This window comes from Empidonax traillii, unplaced genomic scaffold (assembly GCF_003031625.1).
Source record: "Empidonax traillii isolate 1590-97213 ecotype Southwest subspecies unplaced genomic scaffold, ASM303162v1 scaffold338:size1951571, whole genome shotgun sequence".
In the NCBI taxonomy this organism is placed as follows: domain Eukaryota; kingdom Metazoa; phylum Chordata; class Aves; order Passeriformes; family Tyrannidae; genus Empidonax; species Empidonax traillii.
The window spans coordinates 447,474-465,678 of NW_020955531.1; the positions used below are offsets into that span (position 1 = coordinate 447,474).

Consider the following 18,205-nt stretch of genomic DNA (forward strand, 5'->3'; position numbering starts at 1 on the left):
GCAGCACCTGGAAATGAGATAAGCTCTTAGTGAAACCAGCTGGTAGCTGCTTCTGCAGAGCCAGAGAGGGCACAAGCAGAGGCCAGATTCTCGGCCAGCTGAGAGGGGACCTTGCACCCCTGGGAGGGCTCTCCACATCTCTAGAGAGGCGTGGGGCACTTTGCTGAGCTGCAGGCAAACAGGTGTCTCTCCCGAGCCTGCAGCTGCCTGTGGAAGAACTGCAGAAGTTTTGGCAAGAAAGCGTTTTTCTGCCATTCCCATCTGCATTGAAGCGGTGTCAGGCAAGGCTTAAGGCTGCAAAAACCAGTAGGAGAAACCAAAATAAATTAAGATCTTTATTTCCCATAGGAAATTTACCTAGATCCCATTTATAGTCCATTTGCCCTCATCCTTATGTAATTCCTCCGTGGGAGAGGAGCAGAAAATACAGAGAAAATAAACAATTTGCTGCAAAGAACTGGTGCAAGAGCCTGAGTCACATCTAGCAGTGTGAGCAGATAACCTGAGGCTCACTGAACACGCTGCAGAGAACAATGAACCCTGAGATCAACAGTATGTGTCACGCATGTACAAACTGGCCCCAGGTAACATGACTAAAGCAGAGACACTGGTGTGCTTGAGAAAGATGCATAAACCCACACTTCTGAGTTTATTTTATTACTTGTAATGGCCTGCCTTCCACATGTCTCATTTCCCTTTATTGAAGCTGTCAGAGGCATTACATTATGACACATGCGTGCAAAAACAGCGTTTCAGTGGAGCTCACACAGACTTTTAAATGCCACAGCTGAAGAAAACAAGACAGTGGGAACTGCAGAGGGAGGAGGTGGGAGCAGAGTCCAGAGCACACACCTACAGGCAAAATCTCAAAAGGCTTCACAAAGCAGCCAGAGCCGCAGTCTCTCGCCAGAGACAGGAGAGCGAGAAAGTAAAGGTACTTTTCTAATAAACTGGATGATTCACTGAAGAAGGGCAAGTGGTCCTGCTGCAGCAGAAGGCTGATGAGTAATTAATGGCTTGTTCTAGGCACAAGGCTGAGTCTTTTACCCCAGTGCAGAGCTGTCTGCCAAACACCAGCTCTACTGACAGGCCCACGGGGCAGCAGCACCTGCAATGCTGCTCTGACGGTTTGAAAGGAAGAACATTGCACTTGTATTTGCACAGGAGTTTCCCAGTGCTGCCCAGTTCTCCTCAGCTACTCATACTCACCACGGCATGTTTTTCATCCTCATTAGCACCCTGTGACAGGGAAACACATCCCAGCTACAAAAATAAAGGAACAGATCTAACCAGGTAACCCATGGGGGGATGTATTCTTTCTCTTTTCTTGGCATGGCACTGGCAGCGATCCCAGTGGGTGCCAGGAGGACTGTCATGCACAAAGTACCCCCAGGGTCCCTGCACATGGGGCTCAAGGCACCCACTCGACTCCTCAGCCATTCTGCTCATCGCATTTCCAAGATATGAAAAAACAAGTGCTGGCAAAATCAGCTACTAATGGCTCAGAGACAGACTATTTCTCTCCTCCACAGAGGTCAGCCTTTCACAGCTGACCTGCCTTCACGCAGCTGGCATTTGGACAGCGGGAAATCACAGTATGCTGGGCTGAAAACAACCTCCTCCACAGCTCCTTCTCCAACCAGATTTCTTTTTAGTGAGTTGCTCACGTCCACTTGCATGTCACGCACAGCAGGTACAAATCACTGCTGGCCAGGATGCCATCAGAGGGGAGGCTCACAGGGCATTATGTTCATGTACTGTGGTGAAGTCTGACCTTTATTTCAACGCTGCACATCTTCAAAGCCTGAGAAGCCCAGGGGAAGTACTTGGCTGCTCTACACATTTCATAACACAGTTTGTAGTACAAACACAGTTAGAAATATACAATTTAAATAAAGAAGTCATGGTAATTGAGTCCACAAATTTATAGGGTTACTTTTCAAAGTAATCTTAACAATAGCAAACATGGCTCGACATCTCTATGCTAAGCAGATGCACAGTGCTGACCTGGTACTCCAACAGATCAGCACACAGCCTTTCCCAGTGTACCTGCACACCAGTCCTGATGCACTGGGCACAAACCTGCCCGGGTCTGATCATGGACAACGTCTTGCTACACACACAGAGAAAACCATCTGGCACACAGGCTAAATGACACACCTCTCTGCTTATATATGGCTACAGGCCACAGAGCAGCTCTTAGTGTGACAAGAAAATGTTCCCTAAATAACACCTAGAAACATGTCTACCTTTGCTGAGAAGCAAAGAGCCTGTCTCACTCAAGACCCCCTTGCCAGGGCCATTTGCCACTTAGGCAAACAGGGAGGCTTCCCCCTTCTAACAGGAAGGTAAAAGGAAACCCTCCTTGCACGGCACACGCAGGCTCCTGCCCAGGCCGGGACCAGAGAGGACAGAGGTGGAACCACTTTGATAATTAAACATGGAGACAGATCCCTATAGACTCCCAAATAGCGGTGGGATAACTTCACACACTCAGAGTGTAGCACAGGAACCACAACAATAAATTATATTCTCCAGGGGTGGCCGGGTGTGGGAGAAGGAAGAAGTTCACAGATTTCCTTTCACTCTAAAGAAAGATGCTGAAGTTAAACAACAGCACTGCTGTTCATGGCCCTACCTCTGACAACCTTGAAAATCCCCAGAGCAACTCCCCATATTTCAGGAACAACCTCCCTCCACCTCTGCAGAAAGAAGAGCATTTCACTGACCTCGAATATAGGGCTGACAGAGGAGGGATGGGCACGGGGACATGCAGACAAAACACACAGCCTTCCTGCTGCTTCTGCTGCTTGGAACAAACTCTTCCCTGCCTGCATGACCCACTGCTGTGCTCCAGACACGCCTTGCTGTGCATTTTACTCTCTTCTGCTGCTGGAAGAAAGGCAAGACTCTAGCTTTAGTTTGACTATACTAACTGAGGAACCAGCTCAAAGGTCAGTGGGATTGCTCCTTTCGCTTGTCTTTGCAATATTGTCTACAGCTTCTGTGCCACCTGGATGGCTTACTGAAACTCCTTAGCCCCTATCTCCTTGCATCAAATCCCGGGAGGAAGGGATTTTGGAAACTGCCAAATGCGAGGTGCAAACAGCCTGTGACTTGCAAGTTCGGCAGCTCTTTAACTACTGCCCTCGGAGATCCTGTGGTTTCCTACTCCTGCTGGGAAAAAAGATACTGCAAGACATTTATTCTGCCTGATCCACAGTGACATAGCTGGGGCAGCCACCAGTTCAGCCACTGTTTGTGAAACACAGTGAGGGTTGTTGTGCAAGGAGACAAGGAAGTGAAGGTGTCCCATTCTGCCACTTGCAGCAATACCCTCTGCCTAGTGCAGGCGAGGCTCCAAAAGTCCAACACCCCGGAGCAAATCTGATCTCATTTACAGTTTTCTCTCAGTTTTTTCACTGGGAAGGGTCCTCCCCGCTCACCAGCAGGCGTAGGGGAACAGAGGGTACTGGCTCCACTCCGCCATGGTCCCGTGGGCATGTCCCGGAGCGCCCTGTGTGTTGTACTCCGTGGAGAAGGCCGAGTAGCTCATTGCCCTGTACTGGCTGTGGGGGGGCACCACCCACTGCCCCAGGCCCTGCTCGGTGCCATAGGGACTGTACACGGGCGCTCGGGCCCCCGGCTTCCCGACAGAGTCTAGAGCCATGTTCACCACCCCTGTGTAGTCCTGGGGAGGAGGCAGAGGCGGGGGGAGCGGAGGCAGGTTGGTGAAGCCCTCTGGGAGCTGTTTGGAGTCGTGCTCGGGCACCGTGGCGAGATCCAAGGCGTGGCACCTTGCCCGGAAATCGTTCAAGGCCGTGGCATCGCGGGTGGGAAGGTGCTGGCTGTCCCCAGCTTCGTGGAACCTGAGCCGTGGGGCAGAGAGAACAGCGAGTCAAACCCACCGCAGTGGAAAACCACAGCAAACCCACACAGATCCCCTGGGGAAAGGCAGGGCAAGCTCTCAGCATGCCCTCTCCCCCTTGCCTACTTCTTCATCTTACTGTTAAGTGTGGATTTTTGTCCAGGCCCACAGAGAAACAAAATGCCAGAGAAAGTAAGTCCAGACTATCTTAGGTCTGGCTCAGGTCTGGGCTCACTCATGCCCAATTTTGCAGTAAGAAGGGAAAAATCACAGGAGTCCTGACACTCCACCAACAATCTTCCTCCAAAGGACAGGCAAGCTCTGCAGCACACAAAGCTGGCTGGGGGAGCATTTTGGGACAGGGAAATAAAGAGCATTACTAAGACATGAGTATGCCCAGAATCAGTGGGTTTGAAGCAGCACAGAAAGGTTATCCATGGAGCTACGTCTGTGCTAACCTGACATCTCTCAGCCACATACACTGCCCAACAGAAAGGCATCCTTCCCTACTACCAGGTGGCTCTTTTTCTTAGCAAATACCCAGTGGAAGAAGAGGAATCCCATCAGTTAAAGGGTGTCTTTGGACCAGAGGGTAGCACTCACCGATATGTCTGGTAGGATGGCGTTGGCACTTGCTGCTCCCTGGCCAGACCCTCTGCAGGCACCGGCGATGCCGCAGGGAAGGCCTGGCTGCCGCTCTGCTCCGAGCCCCAGAAGGGATATCCACTGCTGACCACCACGGGGTTACTCTCTTCCTTCACGTCTACATTCTCATCCTTCTCAAAATCTGACTCACAGCAGGGAAAAGAAAGAATGGAAAAGAGTGAGAAGGGGGAAGAGAGAGACAGAGTTCACAGTGGTCTGTTGGCAGTTGTGTTAAGCACGGGATGGTGGAAAGAAATGCACTGACACCTCGCTGCAGACCTGTCCTAAGGGAACAGTCCTTTCCAGCTCTTTTCTGCCCAGATACTGGTGGGTCAGTCCTGCCCTGTCCTCTGTTCTTAGCTGTGCTACTGCAAGCAGCACTGTGAGCTGGAGCAAGGAATGATCAAGCTTAAAGAACTTTTTGAATAGCGTTCTCTGGGTGTGTTGTGACCAATATTACCACGTTCCTCAGCACCAGGCTCCTTTTCCTCAGGCAGCTTCCTCTTCTGGCTCTTGGCTGGACTGGGCTTCTGGCATTTGGCTCGTCCTTCCCTGGAAAGAAACAAGACATGGGGGTAAGCTTGGATGGAAGCTTTTTGCCTACAGAAACGGGCGGGGCTGCTGGACAAGCTCTGGAAGACAAAAAGATGGGATGAATCTCTAACATTCTGTGCTGTACACCTCTCCTACCAGCCCCTCAGGTGCCAAATTCCAGTGTTAGCCATGTGCCTGCCATTGCTGTGTGCTTCCAGGGAAAAGCCCGTGCCTGTGATAATGGATAAATCAGGAAAGGGGCTCCTGCTTCCTGTCTGTACAAAAGGCACGATCAGCTTGGAAACTCAGCACCAGAGGTTTTGGCACTGATTTTGTAAGAGCAGCCTGATCTGGGATACACACTAAGCACACAGGTACGTGTACAGCAGGGTGGGTCTGTCACTTGAAAGCAGCTCTTTCCTAAATGGAAAATGAGTTTAAGCTTAGTCAGAAATGATGCTACTAGGAGGAGAAAGAAATTCCATGATATTTCTGAAGTTTAAGTAAAATAGAGTCAGTTTTGGCCTTTTTTCATCAGGAAATGAGATTTTTTTCAGGCATGAAATAACACAAAACAAATTCTCAGATATTTTTGTAACATTTTCTGCCTGGAAAAAAACCCATTTTTTCCTTTTCTATTGCCCAGTCTATGGTTGTAACTTAAGCTTTTTTTCATCTCATCCACTGGCTGCCTTAAGACCAGGCAGATCATCTCCCTGGTATTGGTATCCATCTTGCAGACAAAGTCTCCTGTTGGAAGAGATGCTTTTCCACCCACAGGAAAAGGAGACAAGGGAGCCTCCAAATGTCAGAATCAACCTGATCTCCAAGAGACCAAATGATCTGATGTGGACTCCTGTTATCACTCCTATTCACATGTCAGACTCCAGTCTAGCTCCAACTTGCAAGGGAATGTAGGTCTCAAATTTCTCACACCTCCTACATTTCTGTAGGAATTATCACCTCCCACTCCCCAAGTCTCTTGGGAGGAGGCGGCACAGGGGGACATCATTCCCAGATTCAGGCAAAGGCAGTGTGCACAATGCAGCAGGCTCAGCAGGGCTGGCTGGTAGAGTTTTGCTCAAAGGCCTTGGGTAACCTTCACAAGTGAACTCCAGTTATAAATAAATTAAGATAAAAAACAGTTTACCTTCGAGTGTTCTTCCCATGTTCACGGAAACCTTTAGCAAATGGATTGTTGTCAATCTTGAGCTTCGTAATCTTAAAATAAAAGGAACAAGATTCAGTATCATGGGGACTGGTTGGGTTCTTCACTGTTTCAAGGCCTTCACCTCAGTATTTATCTTGACAGGTTTTCTAAGGGTTTTGGACACGCCCTTGCCACGGTATCTGAGCTCTCCCAGCAGGTCCTATTATTGATCAGGAACTGTCACATACAGAGAAGTGACTTTGCCAGGGTCAGCAGGGATTTGGGTGGGATTCCTCTGACTAGAGAAACATACAGGGTCAGTGCCTGTATCTGGACATTTGCCCATAGTTTTTACTGCTTTTGGAATTCTGTGTGTCACTGACAGAGAGGATGACTCATCACAGAGAGGATGTTTTCCACGGGAACCACAATGTGCCTATTTCCTCCCTCTGTCCATCACAGGGTGAGCAGATTGGCAGGAGACACTTCCCTCTACAAGAGTTTTGAAGACATTATGCAGCACCATGCCCAAAAGCAGTGCTTGCACACTGTACCTGCTCGTTCTGGTAGGCAGTGACAGAAGTGAAGACAGTCTCAGGGAAGCTGAAGACCTGGAAGATGCTCCAGCGGACACTGAAGAGGTCGTCTGCCTGCACAATGTGGAAGCGCGGCTTGTAACGGTGCATGGAGTGCAGGATGATCTGGCACAGGGACAGACAAAGGACAAGGTTTCTACGTGCATACACTGCCAACACACAGACTAAAGCCCTCCCCAAGAGGGCACGGGGGCTGGGCTGAAGGAGGAAGAAAGGGCACTTGGATATGTTTTCATTTCCACATGATCTAATTTCTCACAAATCTCACTTATTTCCCACAACATTCCTCTGCGATGAATTCCAAAAGAGCACAGCACAACCTACATGTCCATGTTGATCCAGAGTGTTGTTGGTGAGCTTCAGTTTTTGGAAGGAGACAGGTTCTTTCATCCAGTGGCTGCCAGGAGCTGGGGAATCTGGGTGAACGTAGGTGCGACAAGGGAGCTGGGGCTCTGCTTTCCCAGCAACCTCCCACTGATCTTTATTCCACTGTGAAGGGAAAGACAGAAGTCAGGAGCTTAAAAAAACCTGCTTTCAGTACAGGAAAGCCCAGCTACTTTGCTTCACTGTCAATTCAGTGCACGCCTCTGGAGCACAAGCAGCAGATTCTCTCTTATGAGCCATGATCATGTTACCAAATCAGCTCTGAGTTTAGGCCTCATTTTTCTTCCCTTTTTCCCAATGGCTGTCAGAGAAGTCTGGTGTTAATCATGATTAAAACTGTACTGCTTACAATGAAAATTGTAACCCTTCCAGCTGCTCCCCAAGCAAAACTGACAACTAACTCCAGAGAGGCATAAAATCCTCCAATTACTTCTGAACTTTGTCCAAAGAGAATTTATTTATCACAATGGCCAGTGAAGCATAAAGATTAATCTATTTCAAACAAAGATTAAAGGACAGCATAAATTCTGTTATTTAAAGTACTTACCTTGTACCTGAAGTTGTCCATTGGCACAAAATCTACCAGCATGAGGTACTTGGCGTATGGGATTAAGCCAGAGACTTTGATTTTGCATTGTGGAAACATTCGTCTGAAGGAGAAATGAAAAATAAGAGTACAAAAAGATTCCTCTATAAAGTGATATTAATGATCAAGATGCGTGCCCTGTTTACCAACTACTGGCAAAGCCCTTGCAGCAGTATTTCTCCATCCAGCTATTGACCATTTGTCCATCTTAGTGATGGACTGTCTGGTCCTGTGGGTTTAGGTGGGATAGGCACTAACAGGGCAGCACTCACTGACGGCCTGACACTTACTGCCTCTGTTCCTCTAATTCCTGTAACACGACAGTGGGAAACTTAAAAGGAATTATTTGGAGTTCTGTACATAGTTCCTCGCCTGCTGCAGCTCTCACAGACCTGGAGGATGGATTAGAGCATTTCTGAGCGTGGGTAGAAAACGTGCTCTCATCTAAGAGCGCATCCGGCTTTCTGTTCCCGTACTCCCTGCCACTACTTTTAACTTCTGACTCTGCAAAAAAGCTTTGACACCTACCTCCCTACCCAAAGGGATTATTTCAGCTCACAGCAGCTTTGACATAATACACTACAATTTCACAATTCCATATTCTTTCCCTGCAAGCTCCACAATACATGACTCATTTATGCATTAGAGTACTCTGCACGCACAGATCGTTATGAGTCTACACAATGTTCTCGCCTGCAAAAGACTCAAGCCCAGGCATTTACTGCTCAACTGCTGCTGCCTGTGACCCAGGCAAAGGAAGGCCAGGGCACTTTCCAGAGCAACCTCCAGGTGACAGGAAGAACACCAGTGTTAAATGTGAGATAAGGGTACAGAAGTTTTCTCAGCACATCAGCCCCACAAGTGACCTTTTGCACTTCACAGCTTGGACTTCTACGACATACTGAAAGTGCAATTCCCCTGCCAGGATCGGGGAGATGTGCATAATTGGCAACAAAACTAGTTAAAGGACCATCATTCAAAAAATGAGCAGGTGAAGATTTTGACAAGAGCTCCAAAGAGGTGTGGGGTGGGCAGCTGTCCCGCACCCCTCACCTGCCGGATTTGGTGATGATCATCTCAGTTCCAATCTGATGAAACTTCATCCAGAGATCCATGTCCTCGAGGGTGACCACGATGGAGCTCTGTGCGTAGGGCTCCAGGCTGGGGGAAGGAAGGGCCTCACACGGCGCTTTCACGTCTAGAGGGAGAGAAGATGGTGACCTCAGGCAGGCAAGAGGGAACCAACCTGGCACAGCCCCTCCTGCCGTGGGACTGGGAACTCTGTGCCACAACAAACCTCTTAAAATCTGTCATTTTTCTTCAAAGGATTTTTGTTACTTAATAGGCTCAGAGCCTTTTCCAACAGGTTTGGTTTTAGCTGGTAGCTCCTCCTGTAAAGATCTGTGTGCTGTACCAACTCAACCTAAATTCCATTGTTACAAAACTCTCACAAGCAGTAGCCACAATCCACCGTTCTGGTATGATCAGGGTTACACAAAACACTTTTACCAAGAAAATACAATGAAAGCTGAAAATATGGTAAAGATGGTGATTGTACCAGTGGATAATGGGGGAAAACAACAGGTAGGTAGCACAAGTGAAAAATCTCTCCAGAAAATGGGAGAGACAGGAGTCCTAAATGTAAGTGAAAGCAAGAAAAGAAGGTCTCAGAGATAGACTGTGGAATATTCTGAAAAGAGGACGGCTGCTCTGAACTGCACTTGGAGATGGGAACCACCAAGGACCCTGTGATGGGAGTGGAAGATGTTCAGTAACACACCCTGGCACATCAGAAGAGCTGCCTGCAATGTAACTGCACTTGGTACTGGAGGCAGAGGACCAACAGTGGTCCTGGGGAAGAGGAAGGGAAACTATTCTGGGGAGGACCATGCTTGGTATTGATGATACCAGCCACCTCTATAGAGCTGTTTGGATGAAAAACCTCTTTTAAAAACCTCCACAGTTGCTCTTAACTATCCTGAGAGGCAGGCATGTTTGCTGCTGCCGTACTGAAAAGCCCAGTCTCGCTTTAGGTTAAACGTGACCTGGGGTGGTGCTGGTGGGCTGATTTCATGCCCAGCAGGGCTTTACTAACACTGCCCTGGGGTCTGACGGAGCAATGGATGTGTTTGCTCGGCAGGGCACCCCCGGCAGCAGTGCTGTCCCCAGCTCAGAGCCAGCAGGACACCTCACCGGGTGATGCATTAGCGGCCAGGCACAGCTATTTGTTTAAAAGGGAGATTTTTCTGCCTCTTAGCCTGATCAGATGTTACTCAGAGCACAGCAGAGAAAAAGGGGAATTTTCACCTTGTTACAGGTTTGCTGAGTAAAGCCTTCAAAAGAATATTCACAAAAGGCAGACAATTATTTCCAGAGAAATTAGCTTTTTTCATAAAGGGACATCTTTCTACCAAAACAACCCAATGTGAGTCTAAGGGCTTCTTCCTTCAGTACAAAGAAATAAAAAACATTTAAATGTAATTCTGTCACTTTGTAAAGGTCTTCAGGCATTTAAAAAAAAAAAAATTTCCTGCTTTGATCCAACATTAATGAACTGGCCAAGAAGTGACACCTAGCTTGGTCACTAAGATTAGCCTGTTAACATCTTCTTACTAAAGCTTCCCCCATATCCTCTTGCAAAGACATGAAAGCTGCCATGAGACGATGCATTCGGTGGCTCAGTGCAGCACATGTATCAAAAGGAGTTACAATAAAATTGGGCTGATTTCCCACAGGAGCCATCCAGTCACAAATACATGCAAACAGATTTTGATTAGCTAGACAGATGCTCGCTCCTTCCCCAAATGAATTTGAGAATTAACATTTCTGTAAGCAAATTCCAGTGCCATTAAATGGCACAACAAGGCAGATCTCAGGAGTCCTTACTGAGGGGAGACTTCCTATGAAGTGGAGAGGAACTGAAGTGAAAAAGTTCAACAGAGAATTAAAAATCAAAGGCAGATGTTATAATCTGTTTTTTACCTAAATGAGTCCACAACGCACCTGTAGGAGCGCGATGCTGCAGGAGGCAGGGACAGTAAACGCTGCAGCAAAGATTTTAAGATGTGGTTAATGCCTTTCACGGTGCAGGTTTTGTGTGCACAGTCTGAGGCTGAAAAACAGAACGTTAACAGGATCTGCACGAGGATCTGGACCCCAGCAATGGTGTGAGCCTGGCAACGGATCCACACAGCCAACTACGCAGCCGTGCGCTGTCAGCTCCAGTGGGAACCTGCAGCCGTGGATCCATTTGTAGGATCCACTTTGGATTTTGTTTGCAGAGCCAAAGGCTCTTCCAATTCTTGCTCTTGCAAGGCACTTCCAATTCCCTCCTAGCTTGTGCCTGTGGAACCAATGCCAAGACTCCGGCACACAACCCCTGCAAAGCTGCCTGCGCGTTGGAATTACAGCACAGTGAGGTCTGGGCAGGGTGTCCAAGCACTAAATGGAACTTGTTAGACCTGTACTTCTATGATTTCCTCTTCTATGTAACTTAGTTTTTTGAGTATTATTTGAAAGAGATTTAAACATTTTCCAAGAATTCTAATTCTAAGCTGTTTAAAAAGCATTATGATTATCGTCGTTTCGGTAGAACAGCATGTGGCACATTTTAAAACACAATCTTTATGCCCAGATGAGGTTGAAAAAGAAGAAAGATGGGATAATAAAGGCACTGAAAATTAAGGTATCTTCAATCTGTGCTTGGTTTGAAAGTCCTTGTATCAACAGGAGCAGCTTGTCCTACAGTTTCTGTACCTAGAATAAGCTGTACAGAACTTTTTCCCATCTTGGGGACAGAAAGAAAGAGAAATGAGAGACAATTCAGTAATTCTTGAAGGGGGAGGAAGAATTTTGGATAGGAGATGCTGGAGTACAATTCCCTCACCTAAAGCCATCCTTCAATTCATTGTCAGTTGCAGAGACAATGTTATGACACCAGAAAATCTGTTGTAGCCTTTCCAAAATGTATGGGATAGGGTTTGCAATACAGGGAAAAGTCCAACAAGGCAAATTACATGCTTCTTACCTTCCTAAAACCAGTTATTGTTACATTTATTGCTGTTATCTTCCAAGTGAAGAAGTCCAACATTAACAGCTATCCCGTGTCCACAGGAAGGAATGCACGCCAATATATAAGGCTTTTTAAGAAATTAATCTTGCCAACAATCAAAAAAATCCCCAAGTTTTCTGATCTTCTAAATGTCTACCAGTGCAATGGCTTCACCTCTCAGATGCACCCAGCCATCACCTGGAATATTTCTGCCACAGGAGGTCTTACACCAGAAGCAACTCAGTAAGAAAATGAGGTGACTTCTGCAATAGTTGGAATCTTCACATGATGAAATACCATAATACAGCCTACATTTTTTCATTGTTGCCCTTTCATTTTTCAACCCAAAATTCTTTAGAAGTGGCAGAAATCAATATGAATCAGATCATCACAGCAGGGACTGCAAAAACCCCAAGCAGCAGGATGGTGGAAATTAACTGAGTCACTGCCCAGGTATTTTACTTGTGAATGAGACAACACCTTGCAGAGGAAGAAAAAGGAAGCTGAGAGTGCCCAACCACTTCTAATGTGTATTATGAACTGCACACCTAAAACAGGTAAGTAGCTGTTTCCTTCTGATGTACAGTAAAACCCCAGAGTAAAAGTTACACTGACAAATGCAATGCCTCTGGGCTGGCCCTTACTTTCCCAGTGCTTATCTGCCATTGTGCCCAATCCAATCATGCCCCACACAGCAGAGATAAACAGCATGTTATGGGATGGGTTGATGAAGGAAAAAATAACGAAAACCTAAGGAGGTGTCCTATGCCTGCTTGTGGTTTATACTTTCAAAGGTAGAGGGGGAAAAAAAAAAAAAAAAAGGGAAAAACCAAATAGTTGGTATCAGAACTATTATTAGAAGTAGAACAAATATTTCCAAACATTCCCTGGCCTTCAATCCGAAGAGCTCAGTACTTTGCAGACAATACACAAATAACACCTCCAGCCTCCAGCGAAGGATCACATGGCACAAGGGGATGTGGAGAAGGGAGTTTTGGACATATTGTGAGCAAACCTTCGAAAAGATCTCTGAAGGCTCACAAAAACACTCAACACCCACAATTTATCATCAACTCCTAAGAAAAAAAACAGTTTATAAATCCTGTCCAGCCCCAGGCACACTACTTTAAATGCTGGTAGTCCTTCAGAACACTTGTTCCCTTTCTGGCATAAGTCTAGGATTTTTCCACCCAATAAGGAAAGGGAGAGAGCCTTTCCCTTACCTGGTAAAGCTTGCATTTTTCCATGTACTGTGACGTCTAGGAGCTTGCAGGGCCAAAGAGAGCCACCTGAATTCTTGTAAGGGGAACCAAAATAGTCCAGTTCAAAAGCAGGTCTGATTTCCTGAAGCGAGCACAAGCCCTTCCTTCTGAGATCCAGTGTCAAGAGTGAGCGGGATGAGGATGGGACTCCAAGCACAGCTAGCCAAGGTGAGTTCCTGTTTTATGGAGGCTAATGAGCAGGGAGGAGCTTCCCACCAGGGCTGTCCCCTTGCGATCCTTTGATGTCCAAAGGGACAAAGAGAGGAAGGATCTGCAGCAATGGCTTGGGCTAAGGGAAGAAAATCAAAGAGAATTAACATGGCTTTGACATACAGGAAACCCGACGGGGGAAATGCACCTTGATTTACTGCTAACGCACTTTTAAACAAATAGGGACAAGACCGAAAACATCAGTTGAGGACTTAGCTACAAAATCAAAACAAATCCCTTTAAACAGCAAGCAGGCAAAGTTTCCTTTTGACTGTTCCACGGATTTGTGGTAATTCTCATCATCAGCGCACAGACTCATTTTACTCTTGATTTGTGGTATCAGAATAGGGCTGCATCGAGCCTGTCTCTTCCCAAGTGGGTGATAAACAGTCTGCACCGAAGTTTGCTCTCACAACACATCCCTTCACCCACAGATCCTTCTCCAACGATGTAAACACACTCGATGATAACAACGTTACTTACCTGCCCAGTATCTGCATTCCCAGCCCTGAACTGCACCCTTAACTTTTTTGGGGGTAGCTCAGGCACTGGGTTTAGGCCTTGCTCAAGGTACTGCTCTTACCCAGGGAAGGCTGAGCAGAAACAAGGGCTTGAGCATTTTCCCTTAATTAGTTTATTCTGCAAGTGTGACCATTAGCTTTTGTGCTTATAAGTGCTTACAAGTGCTAAGAGACTGCAATCAAGGCTCAGGCTTCAGGGCACAACACAGCCCCTGCACCTCGGTGAAGAAGGGGGTTCTGTGCATTCACAGAAATGGCTGTGCTAACATTGACAGGACCAACATGGTCAGAAAGTGGAGGTCAAAAGCAGGATCTCAGTCTCGATGGGCCAGTGCTGGGTCCTGCACAGCAAATTTGGGAGCTCTGTTCATTTCACAGATAAGGCTGCATTTGATTCACTGTCTAGATTTACTCCAAGCAAAATAAACATTTTTCTGTTTTGTCAGTGATGTTACTGTGACATTCGATCTTCAGTCTGACATGCAAAACATATTCTGAATTTGTTTAGTGAGTTCCTACACCCAAACAACATTCCTTGAGTTCTGTTCTTACTGCCTATTGGAGCAAGCAGTGTAAAGACATGCAATGAGGACAAAAGCTTAGTCAGAGGAGGGACTGGCTCTCTTTCAGTGTAATATTGAATTTTAGGCATCCCAGCATTAGTCAGGGAGAGAAAAGCTAGTGCTTAGCGTGGCAAGGAAGAACGTTTAAAAGAAAAGGGTTGGAGAGTTTGAGAAGTCCTGAGGAGGATTTTATAGCAGAAGATGGTCCATTGGCTCCTGGCACCCCTGAAGGACCACATCCAACCTTCCTGACATCCCTTCTAAGCCACTGGATCATACAGAAGACCACAGGCTCTTCTCCTTCAGCTAATTTGAAGACATCCAGAGTTGTGGAGTCTTGCTACCACTGAGGAGAGGTCTTCATGTGGTGGAGAAACATCAACTTGTACCTCAAAGGAGATTATTTATTACATACGTGGAAAAATAAATCAGAAGGGAAAAGGTCAGCTGAAAATGGCATCAAGGTCAAACCTCTGCTTGTACTTGTACAGCCACTTGTACCAGATACAAACCAAATAGGATGCAGAAATGCCTTTCTACTCTGCCACAGAAGAAAAGACAACATCAAATCAGCTCCCTCTCCCTGTCCTGCTTTTCTGATACTAGTATTTTAATTGTAGAAAGTGGAAAAGACAACCATAATCAGAATCTGAAAAAGAAAAATAGAACAAAAATTGGGTCAGATTCAAGCTAGCAGCGAGATGAATCAACATCCCACACAGTCAGAAACTGCACAACAGCAGCAGCAGCACTGGGAATTTCAGACTTCACCTGACAAGAGCGTGGGATGTGTATCATGACTTTCTGCTTCTTCCACAAAGGGTATGAGATGGTCTCCTGCTGCCACTTCATTTGCACGCTGCGTATCAGCATGTCTGGGGAACACACATTTGCTATAAGTACTCAAATCCTTTTGGCTTCTCCCAGCTGATTGATGGGGAAGGTGGAGTCATTAATTACCCATGACTAGTTAACAACCAGCTTTCTCCCAGCCGTTCTAAGTTGCACTGGAAAGGTTTTACAAGTGGAAAGAAAAAAAAAAAACACCAAAAAGCACCACCAACCAATTGGTTACTATTGGTGGAAAGTGGCTAACAGGAGGCAATCCCCAGGAAATTCATCCCTAGCAAAGAGGGAATTTAGCACATTACCCTTGTCTGTCTGTCCATGGAGAGCCCTCGGGCAGTTTGCCGGGAAGTCAGAGGTGAATGTGCTGGTGTCTAACAATTCCCTGGCAAACTGCAGGCTGAGGGTGCGGAAAGGGCCAGGAGAGAGAGTGGATCTGACGTGTAAGTCGGTGACATCCACAGCTCTGCTCCAAGCTCATTTACAGCAGCAGGTATAAATCCTGCTGAGCTCAGCTCTAACTGTAGGCTCTGCCCTGTGCCGAAGGGACGAGCTAGGGCAGTGCAGGAGGGAGAGGCAATGTGTGATGACAAAACCAGAGGCCAAGAGCTTTTGCTTTGCATCTCTTTGAGGAGGTGATTAGAATGAAACGTTCCCCTCCGGGTTTTGTAGTAAGGCAAATGTTTTCTGGCATTTCTCCCACCTTAAGGGAAGCTTTAACCCTTAGTGCTCAGCAGGACCTTGTGTGGAGCTGGTTTGCACACAAACAAAGCTGGTTTGGACAGCCTTCCCTGCTGTCCAACACAGTGATCATCTCACCATCTCTGGCTGTTGCCTGGGGCTCTCAGACTGCTGGAGAACAGATAACCAATGTGTCAGCAAGCAGGGGGTTTTGGCTCACAGGGTGGGAGTCTGCAAGTGGATGTGCTCAATGCACCATCACCTCTGCCCAGGCAGAGCTTCCAGGGAATCCTTCTACCCAGAGAGCAAGCTCAAGTGTGAGGCATAAAGCTCGTGCCTGGGGGATGGCTGAAATGCAACAGAATGGCCTTCTGAAAGAACCAGCCTTGGATTACTGCTCGTGTGCATCAGCCCCTGCGTGCAGTAGCCCCTGCAGGTTTCTCTCTGTGCACGTGGCTGTGAGAAAGCATTATCATATCAGCTTTAGCAAACTGGGCTTAAGCAAAGCTGTGTTGAATCCGCACAAGCAAGAAGAAAAACCCACGGAGCAGCACAAACTGCATTTAAGAGATTCTCCCCTCTGAAACATGAGGAAAGCCTTCCTGCCATTTAAATGTGACTCATTACCCGATTCCCACCTGGCACATGTAGACCACAGTGCCAGAGCATCTTGGCAGCTCTTAATAGACAGCCTTGCACCGACTCCTTGTCCTTGTTAGTGCCCAATACTTCATACAGCAAAATAGGAAATACAAGTGCAGGGCTGGCCAGGACAGAGTGGCCGAGCTCTGGCAGCACAGGCACAGCCTAAACTTGGGCAGCTTTATGAGCAAGCCTCTGTGGGCGGCTGCAGGAATGGTAAAGCCCTGTGAAGTGTTTTGAGATCCTCTGAAGAAGTGGTGCATATTATCTGCTATCACGCGGTAGCAAAGGAACAGCTCCTACCCAGCTCCTTAGGACAGCTCACATAACACAACATTTTCTCTGATGGAGCAAAATGGCACCTTTTTCCTCCCCTTTTTATGGTTGGGTTTGCTTTTTCCCGGGAAAAGCTGTCTGCTGTCTTCAGGCATAATTACATGTGCAGTGTCATCCAGACCTTCCTACCCTGGGACCCCGGCAAGGGGCCCCACAGAAGTCACATCTCTGTAGGGCTGAAAACCCCACACTGGGCCCCAAATTGTATCGCCCCCAAATCTTCCCTGTGCTCTCAAAAATGACATTTGGCAAACCAAAACAGTTGGTTGGAGAGGGCCTGTTGGTAACATCTCGATGTTAATTCACCACAGGGTCCCTGGACAGAGGCACAGAGAGCTGCTGGGATGGGTCACAGGCTGAGACAGGATCTGCTCTGGAAGGGAACGTGGGAAAGCGGCTCATAAAAATGAAAAGCTGTACATTTCAAGTTTAAGACGAGGCTTTTCCTCTTGCAGGTTTGTGGATTGCGGTCCCTTGGCCGCAAAGCTGTGCTCCCCCACTAAAGAAAAAGAGGATGCTCCCCTGTCTCCCCTTTCTCACATCCGCCCTCTCCAGCCCTCTCAATACTCCCCCTGCTCCCAGCAGTTCGTTAGCATGGAGACAAGAAGGGAAATACTTAGCAGCCACTTAACACTGCAGGCTGAGTTTGGCCTCAAAGGCTACAGTCCAGAGTCAAATGCAAAATATGTCTGTCTAGAGCCCTTTCAAGTTCTCACAGACTCCTGATGTTAGGTGCACTGTTTTCCTGTCAAGCCATTGTGTTTCCCAGACACAGCTCAGCACTCTGTCCCACTCAAATCCACAAAAAATACGTACTGAAGGGACTTGAAGCAGCAAGGAGAGCTCTGCGCCACAGCACGGGAAAGGACAGTGCAAGCGCTGCCTTTCCTCCCCTGCACTGGGAAGGCTCCTTCCCCTCGCACTGGGCACTCAGCAGCCCTGCCTGAACTCACTGGTCTCCACTGGGAGCCATAAAGGAGCTGTCTGAGAAGATAGACAGCAAGTAACTCCGGCTTAACATCCAGCCATAAATACTTCTATATTTATACACATGCACACGCTCATCTGCGAAGAGAAGCATCATGCAGAGCTCAAAAATTGCTGGCAGTTTACTTAATCATGAATTGAGACCAGACAAAAACCCTGAGCAGAATGGATTCTGCTGAGCAGAAGCCCAACAGACAATGCTGCAGCAATCTCCATTCAAAAGCTGATGTTTCCAGAAAGAAAAAAAAAAAAAAAAAAAAAAAAAAAAAAAAAAAAAAAAAAAAAAAAAAAAAAAAAAAAAAAAAAAAAAAAAAAAAAAAAAAAAAAAAAAAAAAAAAAAAAA

The 18,205-nt window shown here is 47.0% G+C and overlaps 1 protein-coding gene and 1 long non-coding RNA gene across 4 annotated transcripts in view; one reads left to right on the forward strand and one right to left on the reverse strand.

The window, feature by feature from the left end:
• Positions 1-18,205, reverse strand: part of LOC114061503 (T-box-containing protein TBX6L) — a 37,352-nt gene that overhangs the window by 13,924 nt on the left and 5,223 nt on the right. The window contains exons 2-10 of one of the 2 annotated variants that reach the window (XR_003572137.1): positions 13,038-13,365; positions 8,817-8,961; positions 7,725-7,827; positions 7,118-7,282; positions 6,752-6,898; positions 6,198-6,268; positions 4,974-5,065; positions 4,472-4,655; positions 2,730-3,869 (exon numbers count right to left, since the gene is read on the reverse strand). Coding sequence is in view for 1 of the 2 variants with exons in the window: in XM_027892038.1 (XP_027747839.1) it covers positions 3,443-3,869; positions 4,472-4,655; positions 4,974-5,065; positions 6,198-6,268; positions 6,752-6,898; positions 7,118-7,282; positions 7,725-7,827; positions 8,817-8,961; positions 13,038-13,053 (1,350 nt within the window). In the remaining variant the exon portion in view is untranslated. Of the gene's footprint in view, positions 1-322; positions 3,870-4,471; positions 4,656-4,973; positions 5,066-6,197; positions 6,269-6,751; positions 6,899-7,117; positions 7,283-7,724; positions 7,828-8,816; positions 8,962-13,037; positions 13,366-18,205 lie in introns of those variants that run through there. The other variant, XM_027892038.1, reaches the window with a different exon arrangement.
• The window catches only part of LOC114061505, a 22,368-nt gene continuing 17,247 nt past the window's right edge, over positions 13,085-18,205 (forward strand). For both annotated transcript variants that reach the window (XR_003572139.1, XR_003572138.1), the window contains exon 1: positions 13,085-13,244. This is a non-coding gene — a long non-coding RNA (uncharacterized LOC114061505). The remainder of the gene's footprint in view (positions 13,245-18,205) is intronic.